Genomic DNA, 24,865 nt, shown 5'->3' with positions numbered 1-24,865 from the left:
GTGTGTGTGTGTGTGTGTGTGTGTGTGTGTGTGTGTGTGTGTGTGTGTGTGTGTATAGAGACAGAACAAGATGCACTTTGGGTTGTCTGTGAGTTTTATGGTCATAAAGGGACCCTTGTTAGCAATCCTTTGGCAAGACTGGTCAGCAGTCTCACACTGGGCGAAGTGTTTTCAGAGCAGTGGAAAGAACTGCATTCGCCATGAATGACACTGTCAGTGTGGCATTTCCAATACAGTGGATAGACTTCATTACCTAAAATTCATGATCAATGACCGATGATCACTGACGTAGGGAGTTTGTGATGGCTTGTATAATGTAACAAAATGCCAAAATCTCTCTCTCACACAGACACACACATAGATGCCCACACACACCCACAGCACACCTACACACACACACACACACACACACAAATACAATCCTGCTGTCTCTGAGAATAGAGACCTATTCACCAAAACTATCTATGAGATTAGTTTATCTCGTTACCTAATCAGCAGTTGAAATAGGACCAGAGGAATGTGTCATGATTAGAGATTAAATTGTCACTTCCATAGGTGTGCCATGATTACATTTACAGAACGGAATCAAGAGCTAAACTCAAAAGGTGAGAGGGTCTGGTCACAGTGATTAGGCTTTCATTGTAATGATTAGGGCTCTACTGAACCAATCATTAGTGTTAAGGAGCACCAAGCCTGGGGAAAGATGAAGGAAGCGATGACTGTACCTGGAGCCACTGTTGTCTGTGTTCGTAGAGAGCCGTCCTCAGGGAGGTCCACGTCCAGCATGAGGTCGTCATCCTCCAGGTCAGCTGGCTCCAGGGGGTCCAGGTTGTTCAGAATGTCCTGCATGGTGGAAGAGACAAAAGTTGGTTCAATTGATGTTATGTTATTTCGATTCAATTTATATTATGACAATATACTGTTTTGTTAGTTCACAAGAGATCCTCAAAAAAAGATTGTACAGAATGTCGGGGTATTTCAAAAAACATCTCACAACGCTCCCATCTGTAAAGGCATGATTAGTTCACTGTTTTTGTCTGCCGGTGCAAAAGTAGTGAGTACATTTTTAGGCTCACAGCTCCTTTTGAATCAGACTCTCACGGACAAACACAGGTTGTTATTCAAAACAACAAGAAGCAGAGTCGGAGACAACAAAAGATTTGCAGACATGAATTTCTCAAAAGAAACATCACTCTGGAATGAGTATAATAATCTAAAATCGGTAAGTATGTTTTATTATTAAAGCTAAAATAGTCTGCACTTTGCATGTTGTTGAATTCAAAGCATAACATACCCAAAAGCAAAAAAGGCAAGAGTACAAATTATTACTTCAAAGTATGAAGTGTTGATTTGTACTCCTCACCTTTTTGCTTTCCAAAGCATCAATTCCCAGGCAATTTTGTGCTTCAGCAGAAAATGAAAATATATAGCGAGGCCTTTACTTGAAGATGTACCCATAAAATGATGGTGGTTGGTGGTATTTAATGGATGTTGTGTTATTAAAGGTTAGAGAATGGTTATCTAAATCAAAAACTGGCATTGAAGCAGGGAACCATGATAGAAAACAGAAAAATAACATCCAATATCTTTTGATCCATACTTATATCTGCCAGTGCACCCAACTGAACTGTACTCAGTCTTTCTCCCACATGCCTGCTCTCCTCTACTCCCTCCTCTGCTTTTTTACTACTTCTATTATCACCCTCTTTACTTCTCCCACTCTCTTTCTCTGTCCTCTTCCTCTCGTCTCCTCGCTCTCTTCCATTCTCCTCACCTCCTCCCCCACTCTATCCCTCTCTCCTCTAGAGGTTCCTCATGCAGAGCAGGCCTTAGTCACGGCACGTTGCTCGAGAGGAAATGGCATTTCACACCGGCAGGCTGCAGCTTAGATGCTGAGCGGGCCACATAATCTCCCCCAAGGAGGAGGAGAAAAGGGCTGGTTGAATGAACTGGGAATCTGGGGTCTAATTTCACACAAATCCCACTCCAGCTGACTGCCCTGGGGCTCTGACGTTGGAACCGCCAGCCAAACAGAGAGGACTAGGGGGGTCCAACAGAACCACAGTACCACAGCAGGTCCCCATATTGAAATGAAGATAGCTCCAGTGGTGGTCCCCTCAGTGGTGCTTCACCTCCTGTTCAGTAGATGGAGACTAATGGGCAACTGATTTACCGGATTAGCATGATTATCCATCTCTCTCGTCATACATCTTTCATATAAAGATATTTCATTCATTGAGCTTACACGTTGTTCAAATATTTAATCGATTGAGGTTACACATTATTCACATTATGATTACATCAATTCAGGAAGCATTTTGCTGTGGTTGTGCATGTGTAACATGCTATGGAAATTCCTGCACCATTCTGTGTCCCTCAGTCAGTTAACCTCACAATCCCCATCTTCTCCCTACTACCCTCTCAATCTGCACCCGGTGGGGAGATCAGTGAAGAATAATAAACCAAAGGAAAAGCCTTGGCCCATTCAACCCCATATTGAATTGAAACTTCAAACAAACACAACTCTCTGTTCATATATGAATCTGAGGTTAGCTGAGGCTCAAAAATCACACAGATTACCTCATATGACCCACTAGTATATGACCCACTAGTGTGATTAATATATGTAGCTTTGCCCCCACAACCCAAGCCCTGCAGAACTTCAGTCTGCCTAACCCAGAAACGTAATCTATACAAAATGAAACTAGAACAAATAAAAAATACTACCTTTTGGGTAAATGATTGTTCTACTGTATAAGGAATTATGGGCACAGATATAAACATCCAAACGTCTAATATATCCTAGAGGGGCTTAAGAAATGAGTCTGAAACTGTTCAAATCAATAGCTGTCGCACATTCTGAGACGTAGTCACCAGCCCCTCTGCCTGAGATCAGAATTATCATCGCATTTTCATTACATGTCCATTCTGTTTCCCATAACTCTCAATGAAGGCTTCAGAGCTGCCTGCAGATCAACTGCTGCTCCTTCAGTAGATCTTCACTCTAATTGAAGGTCATTCCCAGACTAAATGTAACACAGTGGGGCTTACTGCAATGTGAGATACTGAAGATTTCAAAACTGTTTCTTCGATAAAAGACCAATACAGTATCTCCAAATAAAGTTTTACTAACCTATGTGTGAGTGTGCCTCTGCAATGCCTCCACAATGACATTATGTTGACCTTATTCTACACTGAAGTTCTGAGTTGAAAGCACTTAGCTTGTCCTTTAAATATAAAATATGCCCTCTACCTCTACAATGATAGCACTGCTTTGTAATCCAATTATTCGACTCATTTACTGCTCTTGAACTAATGCATTTTCCCCCAAACCCAATTCTCAGGCTCTAGCCAACTGCATATGACCATTCTCCGTGGTTCTATAAAGGATGTAATGTGGTGTAATCTAGGCGTCCGTTGCTGCAAAGGGCTTATTGACTTTTACAGGGACAATTAGAGGGTCACTATGAGCACGGAAAGTGTTAGAGAGATTGATGAGAGCAGAACTTCCCTTCCAAGGACACTAGGATGATACTGACTTGGGCACAAAAGAGAGATTTAAGGAGAGATGGCCCCATAGCGCTGATCTAAGGTCAGTTGTGCTGCTTTAGGTTGGGACATTCAGGGTTGGGATGGTTAAAGGTGACAGGCAAAGGTTTCCCTGTACATTTTAAAAAAAAAATTTTTTTTAATAACAGCTACATTTGAAAGACCTTCAAAATCGTGACTTGTCGAGATAGTCAGAGACTAAAAACCAGCAAACCGTAACAACATTTCTCATTAGTTGTCATATCCCGCAGTCTGTTGACAGACGCTACGATACCATTTATGTTACGTGTGTCTGTCCACAAAAATGATGAGCTCACAAGCTAGATTTTGTACTGTTGGGAACACAAGCAGAATTTTCACATTTTCCATTAGATCCAGCTATTCCAGTGAGGAAATAATCCGGTGCCAGGATCATTTGCCCTCTGACTGCCCACAGTGACCTCGCATTCACAAACGTTCCAAAAAGCAGAATCCGCATTGACCACCATAGAGAGTCAACGTTTTATTTCCGCTTTGCCCAGCGGAGTGAAACCGATGGTCATATGGGAGGCAGATGTGGTGGGAAATAGATCACTGCTCTATTTTCTCTGCTTCTAGTGACAGGTGCCTCTTTGTTCAGCCAACCCGAACCCACCAGGATGTGTTGGAGGGACAGTGGTCGGTGTAGATCGGTTTAAATTCATCCAGATTTCAAATAGGATAAACGGGGGACATTATATGCACGCAGAAGCGGATTCTGACGTATTTGGTGTGTGTGTGTGTGTGTGTTCTGATACGGTGTCTCTTTGTACTTGGCATGAGGGAATTAGGCCTTTCATAATTACACTGCATACATCTCTCCCTCTTCGTTCCATTTTCATCCTCCTGTTATCTCCATTTGATGCGAACAGAGCTACGGGGATAAGTGAGTGACAGATTCGTCCTCCACTCTTTTCATAAACCTCTGCCTTGCCTGCCTTGCCCACCCTCGACTGCTTTTATCAACTTAATAATCAATTCAACAAACCCAAAAGCAGCAGTAAAAGTAAGCCTGGTTTACATCTAGCAGGCGATGTAAGGAAAGACGCAAGGAGACAAAACTAGCCAGTTTTAGAATGTTATGTTGTGGAACAAAATGACAGCCTAAATGGAGTTTAAATGGAGACCTTGGACTATCACATTTCAAACAGACTAAGGGAGTTACTAATAGTTACCACTGTGGTCAGCAACCAACAGGAAAACATGATGACTACATTGAGCCCACTAATCTTAGGGCTGACACAGATCACCGTCATCATTGTAAATTGCTACTTTCAAAAAACAGCAGTAACCACTATCAAATGTGTTTCTACGGGTTCTGGCTGACGACACATTGGTTCAGTATAGCAGCTATAAATGCATGCAGGCGTATGTCATATACTAAGAGGGAAGACAGAAGGCAAGAGAGAGAAATAAGAAATCAATGAATTATCAGACAAGACAATGTAGGGACATGTTGGCAATTTATGCGTGGCAAACAAAGCAGCCTAGATATTAGCTAACTAATATGACAACAGTCTGCTTGCTGAGTGTGTGTACTATAACAGCAGTGTACTGCAAAGAGAAAGGCTTAAGCACCTAGCTCATTTATCTGCTAATGAATTGGGCTGTCACCACCCAGCGCTACAAAGCCTAACATTAGATCCAAATAAATAAATCAAGAAGCAGCAGCTCTGCGGCTTTGAAGTCAGAGAGGAGACGAGGATTAGAGACAGAGCGCCGTCAGGAGCTTGCTCTGCTTCTGAGAGGATATGTCTCACATGAGAGAAGCCGAGTTAAAATAAAAACATAGCAAATACTAGGTACCTGCAGGAATAAGGAATAAACAGGCCAAGGAGAGAGTATGTGAAAAGAATAGAAGAAAGAGTGGCTTAACATTGTTTATTCCAATGTCTATCTGTTACAGCCTTTCGGTGGAAATAGCCATTTTCAGGTACATTAGAATGAATACAGACAGCCACTAGACCTCCTCGGGCTCATTGGGCAGTATGAGGGGAAGCAGAAAACATGAACAACGGCTACAGAAACACCAAAACAGGGCATTTTAGAAACAGCAAATCTCCCAATATAGTGAGGCAGGTCTTTAGATGTTGTACATATGAAACCGTGTCATTTGGAACTTAAAGACTGTTATATTTCATTTTGTTGGACTCAAGCGTTACTTCATGCATATGCATGCGCTTACATTCTTGTTTCCATTGTGATGATAGTGACGGTTTCTATAGCAACCAAATCGAGCCAAATAAATATTAGCTGTAGCCATAACGTTATAGCCCATTTAGGACATATATTTGCCTATATCCACAAAACAGACAAGCGTCAACTTTCAATGTGAACGCACGCGCACGGTTTCAAGTTTCACGAGTTCAACAAAATATCATGCCATTTATATCCAAAACAGAGATTAATAAAATGCTATTATAATGTATTAAAACCTCTAATATAAGGGCAGGACTACTTCTAATTATGAAACTGGCTGTCTACTACTCAACAGCAGGCTATAGGAAATCATCAAGTGAAAAACATGGAAACCAGGTGATGTATTTCTCTTACCACACACACACTTATGTCATATTTAACTTAACACTGCCATCAAGTGGAGGCACAGAGGTATTGCAACACAGCTTAACTAGGATGACTGTGATTTGTTTTGTCTGGGTTCTGTGTTATGAAGCTCTTTTACAACACAGGATCATAAGACGTTTGTCAGGTTAATCCAACACCAGACGACAGATCATCATGGCTGGCTGTTGCCTCTTAGGAGACTTGTCTGTCTACACTGAGTGTACAAACATTAGGAACACCTTCCTACTATTGAGTTGCACACCCTTTCAGCATCTGAATGGCACACATACAAATCAAATCAAATTTGATTTGTCAAATGCACCGAATACAACAGGTAGACCTTACCGTGAAATGCTTACTTACAAGCCCTTAACCAACAATGCAGTTCATGAAATAGAGTTTGGGTATCAATGTAAATAGTCCGGGTGTCCATTTGATTAATTGTTCAGCAGTCTTATGGTTTGGGGGTAGAAGCTGTTATGGAGCCTTTTGGTCTTAGACTTGGCGCTCTGGTACCGCTTGCCGTGCAGTAGCAGAGATAACAGTCTATGACTTGGGTGACTGTAGTCTTTGACCATTTTTTGGGCCTTTCTCTGACACCACCTAGTATAGAGGTCCTGGATGTCAGGAAGCTTGGCCCCAGTGATGTACTGGGCCGTACGCACTACCCTCTGTAGCGCCTTACGGTCAGATGCCAAGCATTTGCCATACCAGGCAGTGATGCAACCGGTCAGGATGCTCTCGATGGTGCAGCTGTAGAACTTTTTGAGGATCTTTGGGCCCATGCCAAATCTTTTCAGCCTTCTGAAGGGGAAAAGGTGTTGTCGTACCCTCTTCACAACTGCCTTGGTGTGTTTGGACCATGATAGTCAGTTGGTGATGTGGATACCAAGGAACTTGAAACTCTCGACCTGCTCCACTTCAGCACTGTCGATGTTAATGGGGGCCTGTTCAGCCCTCCTTTTCCTATAGTCCACAATCAGCTCCTTTGTCTTGCTCACATTGAGGGAGAGGTTGTTGTCCTGGCACCACACGGCCAGGTCTCTGACCTCCTCCCTATAGGCTGTCTCATCGTTGTCGGTGATCAGGCCTCTACCTCTGTTGTGTCATCAGCAAACTTAATGATGGTGTTGGAGTCGTGCTTGGCCCCGCAGTCATGGGTGAACAGGGAGTACAGGAGGGGACTAAGCACGTACCCCAGAGGGGCCCCAGTGTTGAGGATCAGCGTGGCGGATGTGTTGTTGCCTACTCTTACCACCTGGATGCGGCCCATCAGGAAGTCCAGGATCCAGTTGCAGAGGGAGGTGTTTAGTCCCAGGGTCCTTATTAACTTTTTTTTTATAAAAAAAAAAAAACAATGGAATATCCAAAACATACAATATACTTGCAGTGAAGCCGCTCAACAACTACACCATACCAGTCATCCAATAGACTCCCATTCAGAGCGATACACAAAAGCATCCAGGGTCAATGCCCTGCTCAAGGGCACGTTGACAGATCTCCTACCAGGCCAAAAAACATGAACCCTAACCCTCCAAGATCCCCCACAGTTCCCCAATAGCTGTCCCTCAACCATTCAAGACCCCTCCCACCCCCCCCCAGAATATATATATGTTTTTAAATACAATTCATTTCATTCTTCACCCCCAAGAATCCCCCAATGCACCAACAACCAAGAGAATGAACTAAATATAAAACATAAAAAGACAGAAGAAAACAGCAAACAACAATGCAAAAAAAGAAAGAAAGAAAACAGCAACAAAAAAATCTATAAAAAACAAAGGACATCAAGGGCAACTAAATTCATAACAGCAATGCCAACTGTATATGTTTGTGTGCATGTCTGGCACTATTACATGTATGTGTGTGTTCTTGTGTGCATTTATTTGAATGAGAGTGTGTACAAACACCTGCACGGCATCAGCCTCAGGCAAACCGGCATTAGCTGTAAAAACACTGCTCATCAGGTGTCATTCAAACATACTTTTTATTATGTTTTATTTTGACTTTATTTTTTACTTTTATCTTTGACCATCATTCTATCTCCCGCACAGCAACTCCAGTCCCACCTGTCTCCAATTCCACATCCCAACCTTCAGCTTCCCTCAGCCCATCCCACCTGTCTCTGCTGGCCACCCTCTTCGGATTTCTACACAACATATATCTTTCAACTATGCTGTGATGTTTAAAGTACAATTTCAATCTATCGAATTTAATCCACAGATTGCGAGTTGAAGATAAATACATTTACTTAGAGTATTAGTAATTGACTGACCCGGTCTCTCCAGATCTCCTAACAGTACTATTTCTAGGGTCAATTTTAGGGCCATTCCTGAACCTGAGACCAGAAACAGAAACCTGAGGGCAACACCAGAATAAATGGTCTATTGATTCTGTATCCTCACAACAAAATCTGCAGAGCTTCAATGATTTTATGTCCCAAATATTCAACATTTTGTTGGTGGCAAGAATTTTATATAATAATTTTAGCTGAAAAGCACGAAGTCTTGAATCTTCCCGTACAATTCTGATAACTCCATGAACGACATAACTCTACCATTCCAATTTACAATATCATTTAAGAACAAAATACCCTTTTCAAACACCTTTCCCATAAATACAGGTATTTTATCAACCAGCACATTTGAGTTCAGCCATAATATTTGTTCTATCTTTTCATGGGGATGAAATTGAAATTGTAGCCAGCTCTGCAATGCTTGTTTGAAAAAGTGAGATACTTTTAAAAAAGTATCATTTTCGCATGGCAATCTGCACAAAGGCAAAAAGGCAATTGTTAAACAATGGGTGAGCTTTTCTTAGCAATCTACTTGAGAACCATTTAGGATTCAAGTAAAACTTTTGAATAAGTGAAGCTTTTAGAGAGGTTTAGTGCTTTTATATTTAAATAATCTCAACCCACCCAATTCATATTCATTGTATAGATAGGCAAGCTTTATTTTGTCTGGTTTAGTGTCCCAGATCAAGCTAAATATTTTTGCTTATATAATTTGAAAAACGAATCATTAGGAGTAGGCAGCGCCATATGTGAGTAAACTGAGATATGACTAAGGAGTTAATCAGGGCAATATTTCCATAAATATACATGTATTTACCTCTCCATGGTTGCAGGATCTTGTCTATTTTTACAAGTTTTCTATTGAAATCCATTGTGGAGAGCTTACTTATATCTTTTGTGATATGAATACCAAGTATGTCTACTTCACCATCAGCCCATTTTATAGGTAAACTGCAGGGTAATGTAAAAGTTGTATTTTTTAAAGATCCAATACGTAATATTGTACACTTATCATAATTAGGTTTTAGTCCAGAGAGTCCAGAAAATGTATCTAGATCTTCAATGAGACATTGCAGTGATCTAGCTTGCGGACTTAATATAAAACTTGAGTTATCGGCATACTTGGACACCTTTGTTTTTAAACCTTGGATTTCTAATCCTCTAATGTGGTTATTGGATCTGATTTTAATGGCTAGCATTTCGATGGCCATAAAGAATAGGTATGGTGACCCTTGTTTAACTCCTCTTGACAATTCAAAACTCTCTGAGAAGTAGCCATCATTTACTATTTTACACCTGGAGCTGCTATACATTATTTTACCCATTTTATAAGAGAATCACCGAAATTGAAAAAATCCAGGCATTTATAAATAAAATCCAGTCTTACTTTATCAAATGCCTTTTCAAAATCCGCTATAAATACAAGGCCTGGCCTCTTAGATGTTTCATGACGTTCTATTATTTCTAGTAGTCGTATATTATCTTCGATGTATCTTCCATGTAAAAAACCTGTCTGATCAGTATGAACAATACCTGGTAAAACCTTTTTAATTCTGAGTGCTATGCATTTCGCATCACAACGTTGAAGTGTAAGGGGTCTCCAGTTTCTTAGATAGACTGGGTCTTTATATTTGCCATCTGGGTCTTGTTTTAATAATAGATAAATCAGACCTTCCTGCTGAGTACCTGACAGACTACCATTTCTATAGGAGTAGTTAAACCAATCTAACAATGGAGCTTTTAGTATATCAAAAAAGGCTTGATATACCTCTACCGGTATGCCATCAAGCCCTGGGGTTTTTCCAGACTGAAAGGATTTAATAGCCTCAAAAAGTTATTCCTCTGTAATTTGGCCTTCGCACTGATTTTTCTGTACATTTGTTTTCCATTTTTTATATTATTTGGAAAGAATTCCTTACCGTAATCTTCCTTCGGTGGGATAGGATGGGGAGGAAAAGAGAACATCTGCCTAAAATAATTAGCTTCCTCTTTTAAAATATCATTCGGAGAATTATAGATGACTCAGTAACGAGTTTCTCCAAATTCTATTTGTTAGCGTTCCTGTACTGGAGATTCAGGAAGCATTTTGTGCATTTTTCTCCATATTCCTTCCAGTTTGATTTATTTTTGTAATAGATTACATTAGATCGTTCTTGAATAAGTTCCTCAAGTTATTTTTGTTTTTCATCTAACTTATTTTCTGTCTCTGTAGTGTCATTTTTATTGCTATCTACCTGTACTATTAGTTAGTCTTGTCTCTTTAGACAGAAACTGCTTTTTTATTATTGATGAATATTGAATTGAATGACCTCTGAAGGTACATTTGAAGGTAACCCAAACAATAAGGGGATTTGCTAAACCTATACTATACTGGAAAAATTCAGTTATAAATTATTTTGTCTTAGTTAAAAATAGGTTGTCCTCCAGTAAACTTCGATACAATTTCCAATATCTCCATACTCATGGAAAATCTATAAGAGTTATGTGAATGCCAATTAAATGATGATCCGATCGCATTCTGTCTCCTATTAAAACTTTTTTAACCTTTGATGCAAGAGAGAAAGAGTCAAGAAAGTAGTCAAGACGAATAGCTTGATTAAGTCTCCTCCATGTATATCTCACTAGGTCGGGGTTTTTTAGTCTCCAAATATCCACTATTTCTAATGTGTCCATAATATTTGTGATTTCCTTAAGGGCACGGTGATGATAGTTTGTAGAGTGATTACCTTTACGGTCCATTGAGGTACTTAACACTGTGTTACAGTCTCCTAACATAATGATTTGATCATTTGTTGCCTGTAAGTTCAATAAATTGGTATAAATGTTTTCGAAAAAGTATGGATCATCCTGATTTGGACCATATAGATTAATGAGCCAAATCTCTTTTTCGTCCACTTTCATATTCAAAAAGAGCCACCTTTCTTGCGAATCATTCCTGACTATTTGCACATTCAGATCAACATTTTTGTTAATTAATATCATCACACCACCACATTCCTTTTTCCACGCAACTTCATCTAAAGATGTAGACTGAGTTTCCTGTAAACAGTATATGTTATATTCCTTTTCTTTTAGCCATGTAAAGACTGATCTTCTTTTATAATCTGCTAAACCGTTACACTTATAACTGACTATACTTATATCACCCCTTACCATAACTAGATACTATTCTCAGTCTAAATTGACCATAATTAGTACTTGTACTTCCATCAGAGGTATTATGACGGTCAAAATTAAGAAATAGGGTCTAGCAATATCTTTTTTATTCCCTTGCCTGTTTGCCTGTGAGCCAATGCCACAGATGTTAGAAAATTGAGACAAGATATTATGTGTGAAGTAAATCTGAGTAGGTTGATGTGTATGATATTTGATGTGATTTAGTGAGAGTGCGTACGATGTCTGTATAAGAGTAATGTGTGCTGTCCAAATAAATAATAACTCCGCCAATTTGCATGGTTGAGTGTCTATGTGTGTAACATGTAGTGCATATAGCCTTAATATTCATGATGATAATTGTAATCCATATCGTATCACCATCATAGTTGCATCATAATTACCTTTAACATCATTGAAAAACACATCCCAGCATTTCCATAGCAATTGACGTTTCACATGATCATGAAAGAGACCTTGCATTACTCTAGAGACGGCTTCACTACAGTACAAATGTATTCCGTACAATATGTTATTAGAGAGTCCCCTGTTCTACTCCAATCGAAACTTCTTTATCGGTGTAACAAATGGCTTTGGCCACATGGTGTCACCCTACATACATGCTTTACTTTGCTGTGTTTGCTCTAAATCACGTGTTCCAAACAAATGCAGCACATCTCAAGGGTGCTTTGACCTAATAGGCCAAACAATTAGGACACAGTATGTTAGATGGACCTTATTCTACTAGGCTTACCAGATACATGAATGTCATTGTCATTGTATCAGTACAATGATTTATGGCTCAGTTGGATTGTGGGTTCGATTCCCGAAGCCGCACGCATGACTTAAAGTCGTTTGGATAAAAGCGTCTGCTAAATAGTATTATTATATATTAGAGAGAGTCACTCACACCCACTCAGAACAGTTGGCATCCCCAGCTCTCTCCCCAATACACACTGTCTCAGTTGTCTATGCACCACTGTTCGGTCAACAGCTCTGTGTTTTCATGTAATGGTAAACCCCAGAGGAAGGGAAGAAAAGACTAAGCTGATTAACTGTTTTAAATCCCTGTCATTAAGCTCGTTAAACATTCCAGAGCCAATGGCACCGGAACACAGAGAGGAAAACAGAAAGAAACGGTTCGATTATCTCCAGGAGATCATATGTGGCTTGTAAGGAGCTATGCAGACATTCCGGAATCTGGGAACCCCGAGGGAGGGAGACCTTGGTTGGGAGTGGGTGGCTGGCAGCCTTGACATTCACATTCCCTTTCTGACCTGAGTCTTTGTTCTCCTAATCCCTAATTAAGTATCTAATTTAACTGAATTTTTAGCAGCGGGATCAATTGATAGAATAAAGCAGGTAGCTCTTGCTGGGAGGACTGGACTGACATAATAGGGTCAAAGGTACACACTATCAGGCCTCTGGTGAATACCAACACTAGTCAATCTGATGAATTAACTTTGTACTGTACTGTGCATCATACAGAAATTACAGTATGTCATTACTAGTCAGTGATACTAAATCAAGTGTATGCTAAGCGGAAGACAAGGCAATCGCGGACAATAAAACAGTCCGTTTTTCTAAACAAGGACTAAATATTCTCCTGACCCTCTCTATGTTCTGACTGTATCTGACCAGCCAGGTAAATATGGGTGTTTCCGTGTGTATGAATTTGGTACCCTGGGGCAAACCAAGCGTTGACTCACCATGCTGTTGAGGCGGTCTGAGTCGTCATAGCTCTCACATGGGTGTGTTCTGGGTCCCAGGGGCTCCAGATCCTCCTCGTCCCACATGTAGGTGCCCCCCGAGCTGTTAGAGGGGGACAGCTCCAGAGACGAGCCCTGAAGGAAGTCTCCCCTCTCTGGGGGCAGGATGTCAAGGGCTGTCCTCACCCCAACTTCCTCCTTCCGCCCTGCACAGGGGACACAAACAGGCCAAACAGTTCATACTGTACATTTTACTGACTGTCAGGAATGACGGGACTGAAGCAGTGTTACCAAAGCTCTAGAGTGGTTAATCATGGCAACTAGTAGTAACAAATACCTGCTGAAATCTTATTTTTTTCGCTTACCTGAGAGGCTCATCTCATTCCAGTCCATGGTCTCATTCAGGAAGCTCCGCAGGCGGGTCTGAGTGGCAGTACTACCTCTCGTCCTGTTGTCTGGGACATCCCCATCAGCCAGGTTATTAAAGTCATCCAAGAACTCCTCGCTGGTGTCTCCTCGAGAGAGCGATGAGGCTGAGGAGAGAGACATGTCCTCTAGCCCCTCCCCTGTCCCCCTGAGCTGCCCTCCTGAGGTCCTGTCGCTGTCACTAAGGGGGTCTGGAGTGAGGGTGAGGGGGGGTGACTCTGCCCTATCCCCGTCCCCCACTCCTCCAGCCCTGACCTCCCCCTTCACCCTCCCTGTAAACAGGGGTTTCTGCTGCTTGACCTGGCCAGGCCGTGTCAGTCTATAGCCCAGAGCAGAAGGCTTGTTCAGAACACAGTTGGGGAGAAGAGTTTTTTTCAGGGCACTAGGGGTTGTGGAGGGGGAGCCGGCTGAAGAGAGGCTCCTAGGATACTGAAGCCCCCCCAGCCCTGTCCCCAGGCCGAGGCCCATCCCCAGGCCCTGCCTCCCATTGGACAGCTGGTGGGGTCTGATGTGGTTGGTCCTGGGTGGTTGTAGCTGGGTGTTGGCCAGAGGCTTGGCCAGCTCCACTGCCCGGTTAAAGGAGAAAGAGCGTGCCATGGGCAAGTTGGTCGGGGACGGGATCTGCTTGAAGTGGGTGAAACTCTGCGAGCGCACCATGTTGTCCAGTGTGAGGGACTTGAGGCTGTCGCTGGACTGGGACAGGCTATCTCTAGAGCTGCTGCGCGGGGAGCTGGAGCTGGCCCGTGGCCTCACCAGCCCTGAGCCTGACTGTCCTGTGAAATCAGTAGCTCCATTTTGGCCTAGTTTGGGGCCTCCACTGAAGGAGGTGCTCTGCCCCTGTCTGGGCCCTGCCTTGGGGCTGGTCTTTGCGGCTTGGCGGGGGATGGCCCTGGGGCTGGAAGTAGATGACTCAGACGAACCAGACCTCCTGACCCTCTTAGGGGTGGATGGGGAGGGTTTCTTGATCTCCCTCCCCCATGTGGAGTGCTGAGTCTTGGGCTTGTCCCCTCCCTCCTTTGGGCATGCATCATCTTCAAGGCTAGTAGGGGTGGTTGGAGTACTGCCACCGTCTTTCCTCCATTTTAGAGAGAAGGAGGAGGCACGGACCACCCCATTGGGTCTTGCTGGGGGGGTGGTCTTGCTGTCTTGGGGTGAAGGGGTGGTTCCATTGGGCAGGGGGCTGGTGACCCCCGCGGTGGGGCGGACCCCGAACTTAGGCAGTCTGGACACCATGGCAAGCTTGATAGGTGTCTTCTCTTCCATCAGCTGCCAGCACAGTGTGTGTGTGTGTGTGTGTGTGTGTGTGTGTGTGTGTGTGTGTGTGTGTGTGTGTGTGTGTGTGTGTGTGTGTGTGTGTGTGTGTGTGTGAGAGAGAGAGAGACAGAGAGAGACAGAGAGAGAGAGAGAGAGAGAGAGAGAGAGACAGAGAGAGAGAGAGAGATATCAAAATTACATTTCTGTTGCAAATTCATACTTTCATGCATGCGTGGATGTGGCGGTCCTTGGCTGGCGTGGTTACACGTAGTCTGCAGTTGTGAGGCCGGTTGGCCGGTTGGTCAGCATGCCAATTTCACTCTCCCTCAAAACTTGAGACATCTGTGGCATTGTGTTGTATGACAAAACTGCACATTTTAAAGTGACCTTTTATTGTCCCTAGCACAAGGTGCACCTGTGTAATGATCATGCTATTTAATCAGCTACTTGATATACCACACCTGTCTAGTAGATTATATTGGTAAATGAGAAATGCTCACTAATAGGGATGTAAACAAATTTGTGCACAACACTTTGGAGAAATAAGCTTTTTGTGCATGTGGAAAATGTAGGAGATTTTTTATTTCAGCTCATGAAACATGGGACCAACACTTTACATGTTGCGTTTATATTTTTGTTCAGTATATATACAGTATGTTGTAGCAGTGAGACAGACAATGACATGATGTCATGATTCCTAGATTAGTACTAATTTATTTGGGTCAATGACTAGACTACATACCGGCATTGACACAAGGATTCCGGCCCTGCGGCGTTCTGTGTTAAGCGTGGCAGTCCTGCACAAGATCAAAGCTAACTCATTGTTATTTTTTCCTATGCAAAGATATGCAAGTTGAAAAGAGTAAACATTCTGGAGTCAATCCCTGATAGACAGAATCCTTTGTTGGACTGTACAGTACCAGAAACAACCGTCTGTTATTTCACTATTTCAATATCAGTCTTTTCCTCTAAATCTACAGTGTTAGATTTGTAAACCACAGACAATGAAGAATGAACTTTGAAAGATATTTGGCAGACTTCCCCCATTGTCTTCTCTATTCATTACCACTTTAGATGTGTTTCAATGGGACCTCTGCCCCCCCCCCCCAACTTAACAAAGCTGATGAGTCACAGCTACCTTATCATAAAAACACCCGAGCGCCATAGGCTTTATGATATCACAGAACTATAGGGCATAATAGTGAATCATATTTGGTTCAAAGCGAAGGGGAAGTTTTAGGTTCTGCATGTAGTATAGCTTCCTTTTCTTGCAGTACCTGGTAAAGAACCTTCATCTTCCTTATCCAACGGTTCCCCATTCCCAGACCCATTACTACTAATCTGGATCAGCTCCAGAACAGAGGCTGCATTGAGGCAGCACACACACGCACGCACGCACGCACGCACGCGCGCGCACACACACACACACACACACACACACACACACACACACACACACACACACACACACACACACACACACACACGCACACTGAGGCACAAAGCAGGTCACTTCATAATGACAATAATACGGGCTGTTGTAAAGACCTTGCTGATGCTGATATTTGTGCCGGTCCTCTTAAGGTCAGAAGGTTGTGGAGGAGGGGAATTTGCATGTCCAGCTTTTCTGACACAGGGATAGTGGGACAAGTATGGTCCATTTAATTCATGAGCATGGATAAACTGCTACACGGTGTCGCTCATCCAAGGGCCATGCTGACTGGAATCTTTTTTTATTTTTTTTATTGTCCATCATCAGATAAATCCCTCCAAAGGGGAAATTCCAGATAGTTCTGGGAACTATAGTGGCTTAAGAGGAAACTCCAGGGAAGTTTTAGTTGGTCAACTTAAGACTATCAGAACATCATGGGGTAAAGAGGAAATGTGTTAATAGAAGGAAATAGAATTTGGAGGGATGTGTTGGCCTGAGTCCCAACCCCACAGTGCAGCCATGTGAGATGCGGACATCAGAACCTGAGGGTAAGATGCCAAGAGAGCTTGGCCAAGTACAGGACAGGACCCCAAGTAGGACACTGAGGCTGGGACTCAGGCCAGCTCAGTCAATACTGAATGGAGGATGGACGTAAGCTGTTGGTGAGTTTAGGCCTAACTCCATTATCCTTCAGTTATAGCCATTCAATTCAAATAATGAATGCAGCCTGGGTGGTCTGGGCAGTCTTTTGTCAAACTCCAGTCAGAAGCCTGTCAAAGAGACACCATTGTGTGTCTCAAGCCTGTAATAACTAGTAGTCAACTTCAAAAATAAATCATTCTAGATTACTAATATGTGTTTCCATAGTATTCATACACAACCACAGAATACAGGGTGCTAGTTAACGTAATACATACGGATATCTACTGCTCTATTGGTAAAGGGAAATTCCACATTAACAGGGACACTGAGACTCAAATTCTTCACATAAAAACTTATGTCAAACAAAAACAATAATTGCAAAGTTAAAAAAAAAACATGCAACTCTATGCACAAGGATTCATTTGAACAATTTCCAAAGACATTTTTACAAAAACACATTTACTTGAAGAACAGTGCAGATGCAAAGTTTGGTAACAAAATTGATGACAGTAACAGCACAAACTGTCATTCTGTTAACAAACTTTACAACTGCACTGTTCTCCAAGTAAATGTGATTTTATAAAATCATCAGTGGACATTTGTTAAAGTAGTCCTTGTTTAAAGGCCCAAGGCAGTGAAAAACTTGATTTTCCGGTGTTTTATATATATTTCTACACTATTAGGTTGGAATAATACTGTGAAATTGTGATAATGCCCTTTAAGTGTACGAGCTGTTTGAAAAGAGCCACCTTAAATGTCTGCCTGCTTTGGAGGGATGGAGTTTTGGCTTGCCTCATCACCAGGTGGTTAATTAGTCAATAGGCTAATAAGAAAGACCGTTCCAAACCTCTCTGTCAATAACAGCTTGTTTTTAGTTTTTCCCTCCCCACTGAGACCACTCTCAGACAGTCTTGCTCTTTGCTTAGAAGCTATTTTTGTTTATTTTTAACCATTTTAATTGAAAACAATCACTTCATTGTTACCCAGAAATGATTTAATCAAATAACATTTTATTTGTCACATGCGCCGAATACAACAGGTGTAGTAGACCTTACTGTGAAACGCTAACTTACAAGCCCTTAACCAACAATGCAGTTTTAAGAAAATAAGTAAGAAATAATTGAAGAGCAGCAGTAAAAGAGCAATAGTGAAGCTATATAAAGGGGGTACCGGTACAGAGTCAATCAATGTGCGGGGGCACCGATTAGTCGAGGTAATTGAGGTAATATATACATGTAGGTAGAGTTATTAAAGTGACTATGCATAGATAATAACAGAGAGTATCAGCAGTGTAGAAGGGAGGGGGGGATGCAAATAGTCTGGGTAGCCATTTGATTAGATGTTCAGGAGTCTTATGGCTTGGGGGTAGAAGCCTCTTGGACCTAGACTTGGCGCTACGGTACCACTTGATATTGAGAACAAAATGGATGCATTGGACCTTTAACTTTGCAAAAATTGGTTTTTGTTTGAAATCGGAGTCTCAGTGTCACGCTGTTCCCGTGGAATCGCCCTAAACCGGTGATGGGCAACTGGCGGCCCCCCTTTTGGCAAGTTAGTGTAGCGGCTAGCTATCTACACTTGTATTAATTATGGTCAAATCACTGACCTTGGGGCCCTCATTGATTTTGTTAGTTACTCTCACTCAGAAATTTAAAAAAATTCTCTACCCCATGGCAAAATGTGTACAATTGCAGGAAGTTAGCTGTAAAACTGCAAATTTTTCTCTCTGCCCCATGTCAAAATGAGTAGAATTGCATAAAACGTGTTATAAAATTCCAAAATCTGCTCTCCGCCCCATGGCAAAAGATTTAGAATTGTAGCAAACTTGCTTTAAAACTGCAACATTTTCTCTACGCCCCAAGGCAAAATTTATACACTTGCAGGAAATTAACTTACATTTTTTCCTCTTTGCTGTCAAGAAGAGGGCCGCTAAAATTGTTGGTTGCAAGGTAGGGGGCAACCCTATAAAAGTTGCCCATCCCTGCCCTTTTACATTGATGTGCCACTTCCTATTCTTGCTGAGTAAATACTTGTGTTTTGGACCAAAAACCTACAGAAGTGTATGTAAAACTAAAGGATGAGATTGGGCCATTAATCCACAAAGCTGGTTTGTGTGTGTGTGTCTGGGAACACTGACCTCACACTACACATTGACCCACATTCCCACACGCACACACTGTGCCATCACCAGCCCAAACTGACACTGTAATGTAATAGAGAATAGAGTTGCTGGCAGCCTCACTAATCTGCCTCGCACGAGCGCACACACTCTTAGAAATCAGGTCAGTCACTGGAGACAACGTAGCCAAAGCCTTTTTGCCCAGGGAGGGGGTAGGGCAGGGTTGTGGGGGAGGTGGGGCATATACGGGGTTTCTCACTGATGTCATAGTTCAATAAGCTCACCCACGTTCCATTCATATCCAGAGTGGCACACGACTACACCCTGACGCAGCTTCGGCAACCATCTTCAGCTGGCCAGCGAGGCTGCCTGATATGTGCGTACTTATCCTATACCCCCCCGCCCAGAACATACTGTATCTTAAATATATTTATTTAAAGAATATTCACACCAATAATTGAATTACCAAAACAGAATCACTAGACCAGTAAATGTAAAATACAGATTTTGTACGATATACACTCAGTCACATGAACAAAATTGCCAACAACTGCTGCTGTACTGAAGAGATTTACTCATTGTCCTCACAGCTTAATTTGTGGCATGCATTAAGACCAGTACAAACGTGTTAGCACAGCCTCATTAAACAGGAAACAAATATCAACTGTAAGCAAATAGGGCAACTGACACACATCAGGGTGTGGGTTACCAACACACCATCTGTCACTCACTCACTGCTCCTACATTACTCCCTCCCCCAAAGCATTGTGGTAAATAAACATCCCTGAACTGACACACTATACCACCTGCCCTTCTATCCACACTCATCAAGTCTGATGAAACCTTGCAGAGATCCAGTAATCCAGGGATATATATACAGTTGAAGTCGGAAGTTTACATACACTTATGTTGGAGTCATTAAAACTCGTTCTTCAACCACTCCACAAATTTCTTGTTAACAAACTATAGTTTTGGCAAGTCGGTTAGGACATCTACCTTGTGCAAATCAATCCCAGAACAACAGCAAAGGACCTTGTGAAGATGCTGGAGGAAACGGGTACAAAAGTATCATATCCACAGTAAAACGAGTCCTATATCGACATAACCTGAAAGGTCGCTCAGCAAGGAAGAAGCCACTGCTCCAAAACCGCCATAAAAAAGCCAGACTATGGTTTGCAACTGCACATGGGGACAAAGATCATACTTTTTTGAAAAATGTCCTCTGGTCTGATGAAACAAAAATAGAACTGTTTGGCCTTAATGACCATCATTATGTTTGGAGGAAAAAGGGGGAGGCTTGCAAGCCGAAGAACACCATCCCAACCGTGAAGCACGGGTTGGCAGCATCATGTTGTGGGGGTGCTTTTCTGCAGGAGGGACTGGTGCACTTCACAAAATAGATGGCATACTGAGCATGTAAAAGTATGTGTCTATATTGAAGCAACATCTCAAGACCTCAGTCAGGAAGTTAAAGCTTGGTCGCAAATGGGTCTTCCAAATAGACAATGACCCCAAGCATACTTCCAAAGTTGTGGCAAAATGGCTTAAGGACAACAAAGTCAAGGTATTGGAGTAACCATCACAAAGCCCTGACCTCAATCCTATAGAAAATATGTGGGCAGAACTGAAAAGGTTTGTGCGACCAAGGAGGCCTACAAAACCTGACTCAGCTACACCAGCTCTGTCAGGAGGAATGGGCCAAAATTCACCCAACTTATGGTGGGAAGCTTGTGGAAGGCTACCCGAAATGTTTGACTCAAGTTAAACAATTTAAAGGCAATGCTACCAAATACTAATTGAGTGGATGTAAACTTCTGACCAACTGGGAATGTGATGAAAGAAATAAAAACTGAAAGAAATAATTCTCTACTATTATTCTGACATTTCACATTCTTAAAATAAAGTGGTGATCCTAACTGACCTAAGACAGGGAATTTTTACTAGGATTAAATGTCAGGAATTGTGAAAAACTGAGTTTAAATGTAGTTGGCTAAGGTGTATGTAAACTTCCGACTTCAACTATATATATATATATATATATATATACTGCTCAAAAAAATAAAGGGAACACTTAAACAACACATCCTAGATCTGAATGAAAGAAATAATCTTATTAAATACTTTTTTCTTTACATAGTTGAATGTGCTGACAACAAAATCACACAAAAATAATCAATGGAAATCCAATTTATCAACCCATGGAGGTCTGGATTTGGAGTCACACTCCAAACAGGCACGTGGAGGCCACACTACAGGCTGATCCAACTTTGATGTAATGTCCTTAAAACAAGTCAAAATGAGGCTCAGTAGTGTGTGTGGCCTCCACGTGCCTGTATGACCTCCCTACAACGCCTGGGCATGCTCCTGATGAGGTGGCGGATGGTCTCCTGAGGGATCTCATCCTAGACCTGGACTAAAGCATCCGCCAACTCCTGGACAGTCTGTGGTGCAACGTGGCGTTGGTGGATGGAGCGAGACATGATGTCCCAGATGTGCTCAATTGGATTCAGGTCTGGGGAATGGGCGGGCCAGTCCATAGCATCAATGCCTTCCTCTTGCAGGAACTGCTGACACACTCCAGCCACATGAGGTCTAGCATTGTCTTGCATTAGGAGGAACCCAGGGCCAACCGCACCAGCATATGGTCTCACAAGGGGTCTGAGGATCTCATCTCGGTACCTAATGGCAATCAGGCTACCTCTGGCGAGCACATGGAGGGCTGTGCGGCCCCCCAAAGAAATGCCACCCCACACCATGACTGACCCACCGCCAAACCGGTCATGCTGGAGGATGTTGCAGGCAGCAGAACGTTCTCCACAGCATCTCCAGACTCTGTCACGTCTGTCACATGTGCTCAGTGTGAACCTGCTTTCATCTGTGAAGTGCACAGGGCGCCAGTGGCGAATTTGCCAATCTTGGTGTTCTCTGGCAAATGCCAAACGTCCTGCACGGTGTTGGGCTGTAAGCACAACCCCCACCTGTGGACGTCGGGCCCTCATACCACCCTCATGAAGTCTGTTTCTGACCGTTTGAGCAGACACATGCACATTTGTGGCCTGCTGGAGGTCATTTTGCAGGGCTCTGGCAGTGCTCCTCCTGCTCCTCCTTGCACAAAGGCGGAGGTAGCGGTCCTGCTGCTGGGTTGTTGCCCTCCTACGGCCTCCTCCACGTCTCCTGATGTACTGGCCTGTCTCCTGGTAGCGCCTCCATGCTCTGGACACTACGCTGACAGACAGAGCAAACCTTCTTGCCACAGCTCGCATTGATGTGCCATCCTGGATGAGCTGCACTACCTGAGCCACTTGTGTGGGTTGTAGACTCCGTCTCATGCTACCACTAGAGTGAAAGCACCGTCAGCATTCAAAAGTGACCAAAACATCAGCCAGGAAGCATAGGAACTGAGTAGTGGTCTGTGGTCCCCACCTGCAAAACCACTCCTTTATTGGGGGTGTCTTGCTAATTGCCTATAATTTCCACCTGTTGTCTATTCCATTTGCACAACGGCATGTGAAATTTATTGTCAATCAGTGTTGCTTCCTAAGTGGACAGTTTGATTTCACAGAAGTGTGATTGACTTGGAGTTGGAGTTGTTAAACATTGTGTTGTTTAAGTGTTCCCTTTATTTTTTTGAGCAGTATATATATACATATATATATACATATATATATATACATATATATATGTATATGTGTGTATGTATGTATGTATGTGTGTGTGTATATATATATATATATATATATATACACACACACATACATACATACATACACACATATACATATATATATATACACACACACACACATATATATATACATATATATATATACATACACAAACACACACACACACACACACACACTACCAGTCAAAAGTTTGGACACACTTACTCATTCCAGCATTTTTCTTTCTTTTTTACATTGTAGAATACATATATTCTCTATGAAATGTGTATGATTTAATTGCCAAAGTAATACTACGTGGTGGGTGTACCTGTAAGTGAAATCTCTAATGTAGTGTCTAATGTAATATACATAATCCATATCAAACAGATTAGACATACAGCTCAGAGATGGCCATGTCTTAATGTGTCCTCTATTAAATCAGAGTGCACTGCAGCTGCATCATCATCTGTGTGTTTAGAGAGTGGATCTTTCCTTACTCCCTTATGCGTTTGGAGAGCTTTTCACTTGGCAGTGCAGCTTTCCGGAAAGCATTTCCGACCCAGAGGCTACAGTTAGCACTTGGCAAAGATACAGCAAGCCTAGAAAATGGCTTGAATTGTGCAGGACAAAATACAGACAGCATAGACGTCGAGTTAGATAATTGAGTTTTCTTGTTTGGCATTTTTGATATAATTTTTTTTATTTCACCTTTATTTAACCAGGTAAGCTAATTGAGAACAAGTTCTCATTTACAACTGCGACCTGGCCAAGACAAAGCAAAGCAGTGCGACAGAAACAACAACACAGAGTTACACATGGAATAAACAAGTGTACAGTCAATAACATAATAGAAAAAAAAGAAAGTCTATATACAGTGTGTGTAAATGGCATGAGGAGGTAAGGCAATACATAGGCCATAGTAGCAAAGTAATTACAATTTAGCAGATTAACGAGTGATAGATGAGCAGATGATGATGAGCAGATGATGGTGTGTAAGTAGTGATACTGGTGTGCAAAAGAGCAGAAAAGTAAATAAATACAATATAGGGATGAGGTAGGTAGATTGGGTGGGCTATTTACAGATGGACTATGTACAGCTGCAGCGATCGGTAAGCTGCTCAGGTAGCTGATGTTTAAAGTTAATGAGGGAAATGTAAGTCTCCAGCTTCAGCAATTTTTGCAATTCGTTCCAGTCACTGGCAGCAGAGAACTGGAAGGAAAGGCAGCCAAAAGGGTGTTGGCTTTGGGGATGACCAGTGAGATATACCTGCTGGATGTACCTTTCTGTAATGTTCAGGGTTTAAATTATTGGGTGATATGATGGCCCGACAAGCAGTGGGAGAGGGTCAAGGAATGGAGATAGTATAAGCAAATAATTATTCTTTACTCCTCTAGCAAAACTCTCTTTCTCTCACACACACACACACACACACACACACACACACACACACCCTCTAATCAGTCCACGCCCCCCTTGAATTATAACTAGCATTCTTCAAGAGCAACAGGATGGACACAGATAGCACATGACAGCTCCTGGGCTGTGATCAATTGGGAAGTGGGGTTACGCATGAGTGCATCATACAGCAGCCGTCCAAAACCCCATGCTGCCCTGCTATAACCCTCCCCATGCCCTTCATTCTCCACTATCTGCCAATAGGTCTGAGTACAGGAGCGACCAATAACTACTAGGCCTTCCTCTCTATAGAAGTGTCTCTCTTCTATCTTCATCTCAAACACAACCAACCAACCTAGGGAGCCTCTGAGCTAAGTCATAAGGGCGGTAAGCAATGAAGGAGGGAAGAGATAGGAAAAGCGAGGGGGAAACTGGGTTATCATGCTGTATCATCTTTCCATTAATGGGCCTTGGCACTGGTTTCCAGTAGGGCCGGGATGATACCAGTATGACGATACTTGTTAGTATCATAGCAAGGAAACAAAGCGCAAAGCAGAAATAACTTCTTTAGGAAAACAGCCCTACTGGTCGAAACATACATCATTATGTTGTCATCCAGAGTCACGTGTTTATTTTCCAAG

At 42.4% G+C, this 24,865-nt stretch overlaps 1 protein-coding gene across 5 annotated transcripts in view; it reads right to left on the bottom strand.

Moving 5' to 3' along the window:
• Positions 1-24,865, bottom strand: part of ccser2a (coiled-coil serine-rich protein 2a) — a 74,517-nt gene that overhangs the window by 21,059 nt on the left and 28,593 nt on the right. For 4 of the 5 annotated variants that reach the window (XM_029752615.1, XM_029752619.1, XM_029752618.1 and 1 more), the window contains 3 exons: positions 13,656-14,982; positions 13,291-13,496; positions 726-843 (listed from right to left, as the gene is read on the bottom strand). In XM_029752615.1, coding sequence (XP_029608475.1) covers positions 726-843; positions 13,291-13,496; positions 13,656-14,979 — 1,648 coding nt within the window. In that variant the 5' untranslated portion in view covers positions 14,980-14,982. Of the gene's footprint in view, positions 1-725; positions 844-13,290; positions 13,497-13,655; positions 15,001-24,865 lie in introns of those variants that run through there. The other variant, XM_029752616.1, reaches the window with a different exon arrangement.

Source organism: Salmo trutta, chromosome 5 (genome assembly GCF_901001165.1).
Source record: "Salmo trutta chromosome 5, fSalTru1.1, whole genome shotgun sequence".
Lineage (NCBI taxonomy): Eukaryota > Metazoa > Chordata > Actinopteri > Salmoniformes > Salmonidae > Salmo > Salmo trutta.
Note: the sequence above shows the minus strand (reverse complement) of the source record. Positions and strands in the feature narration are given on the sequence as shown.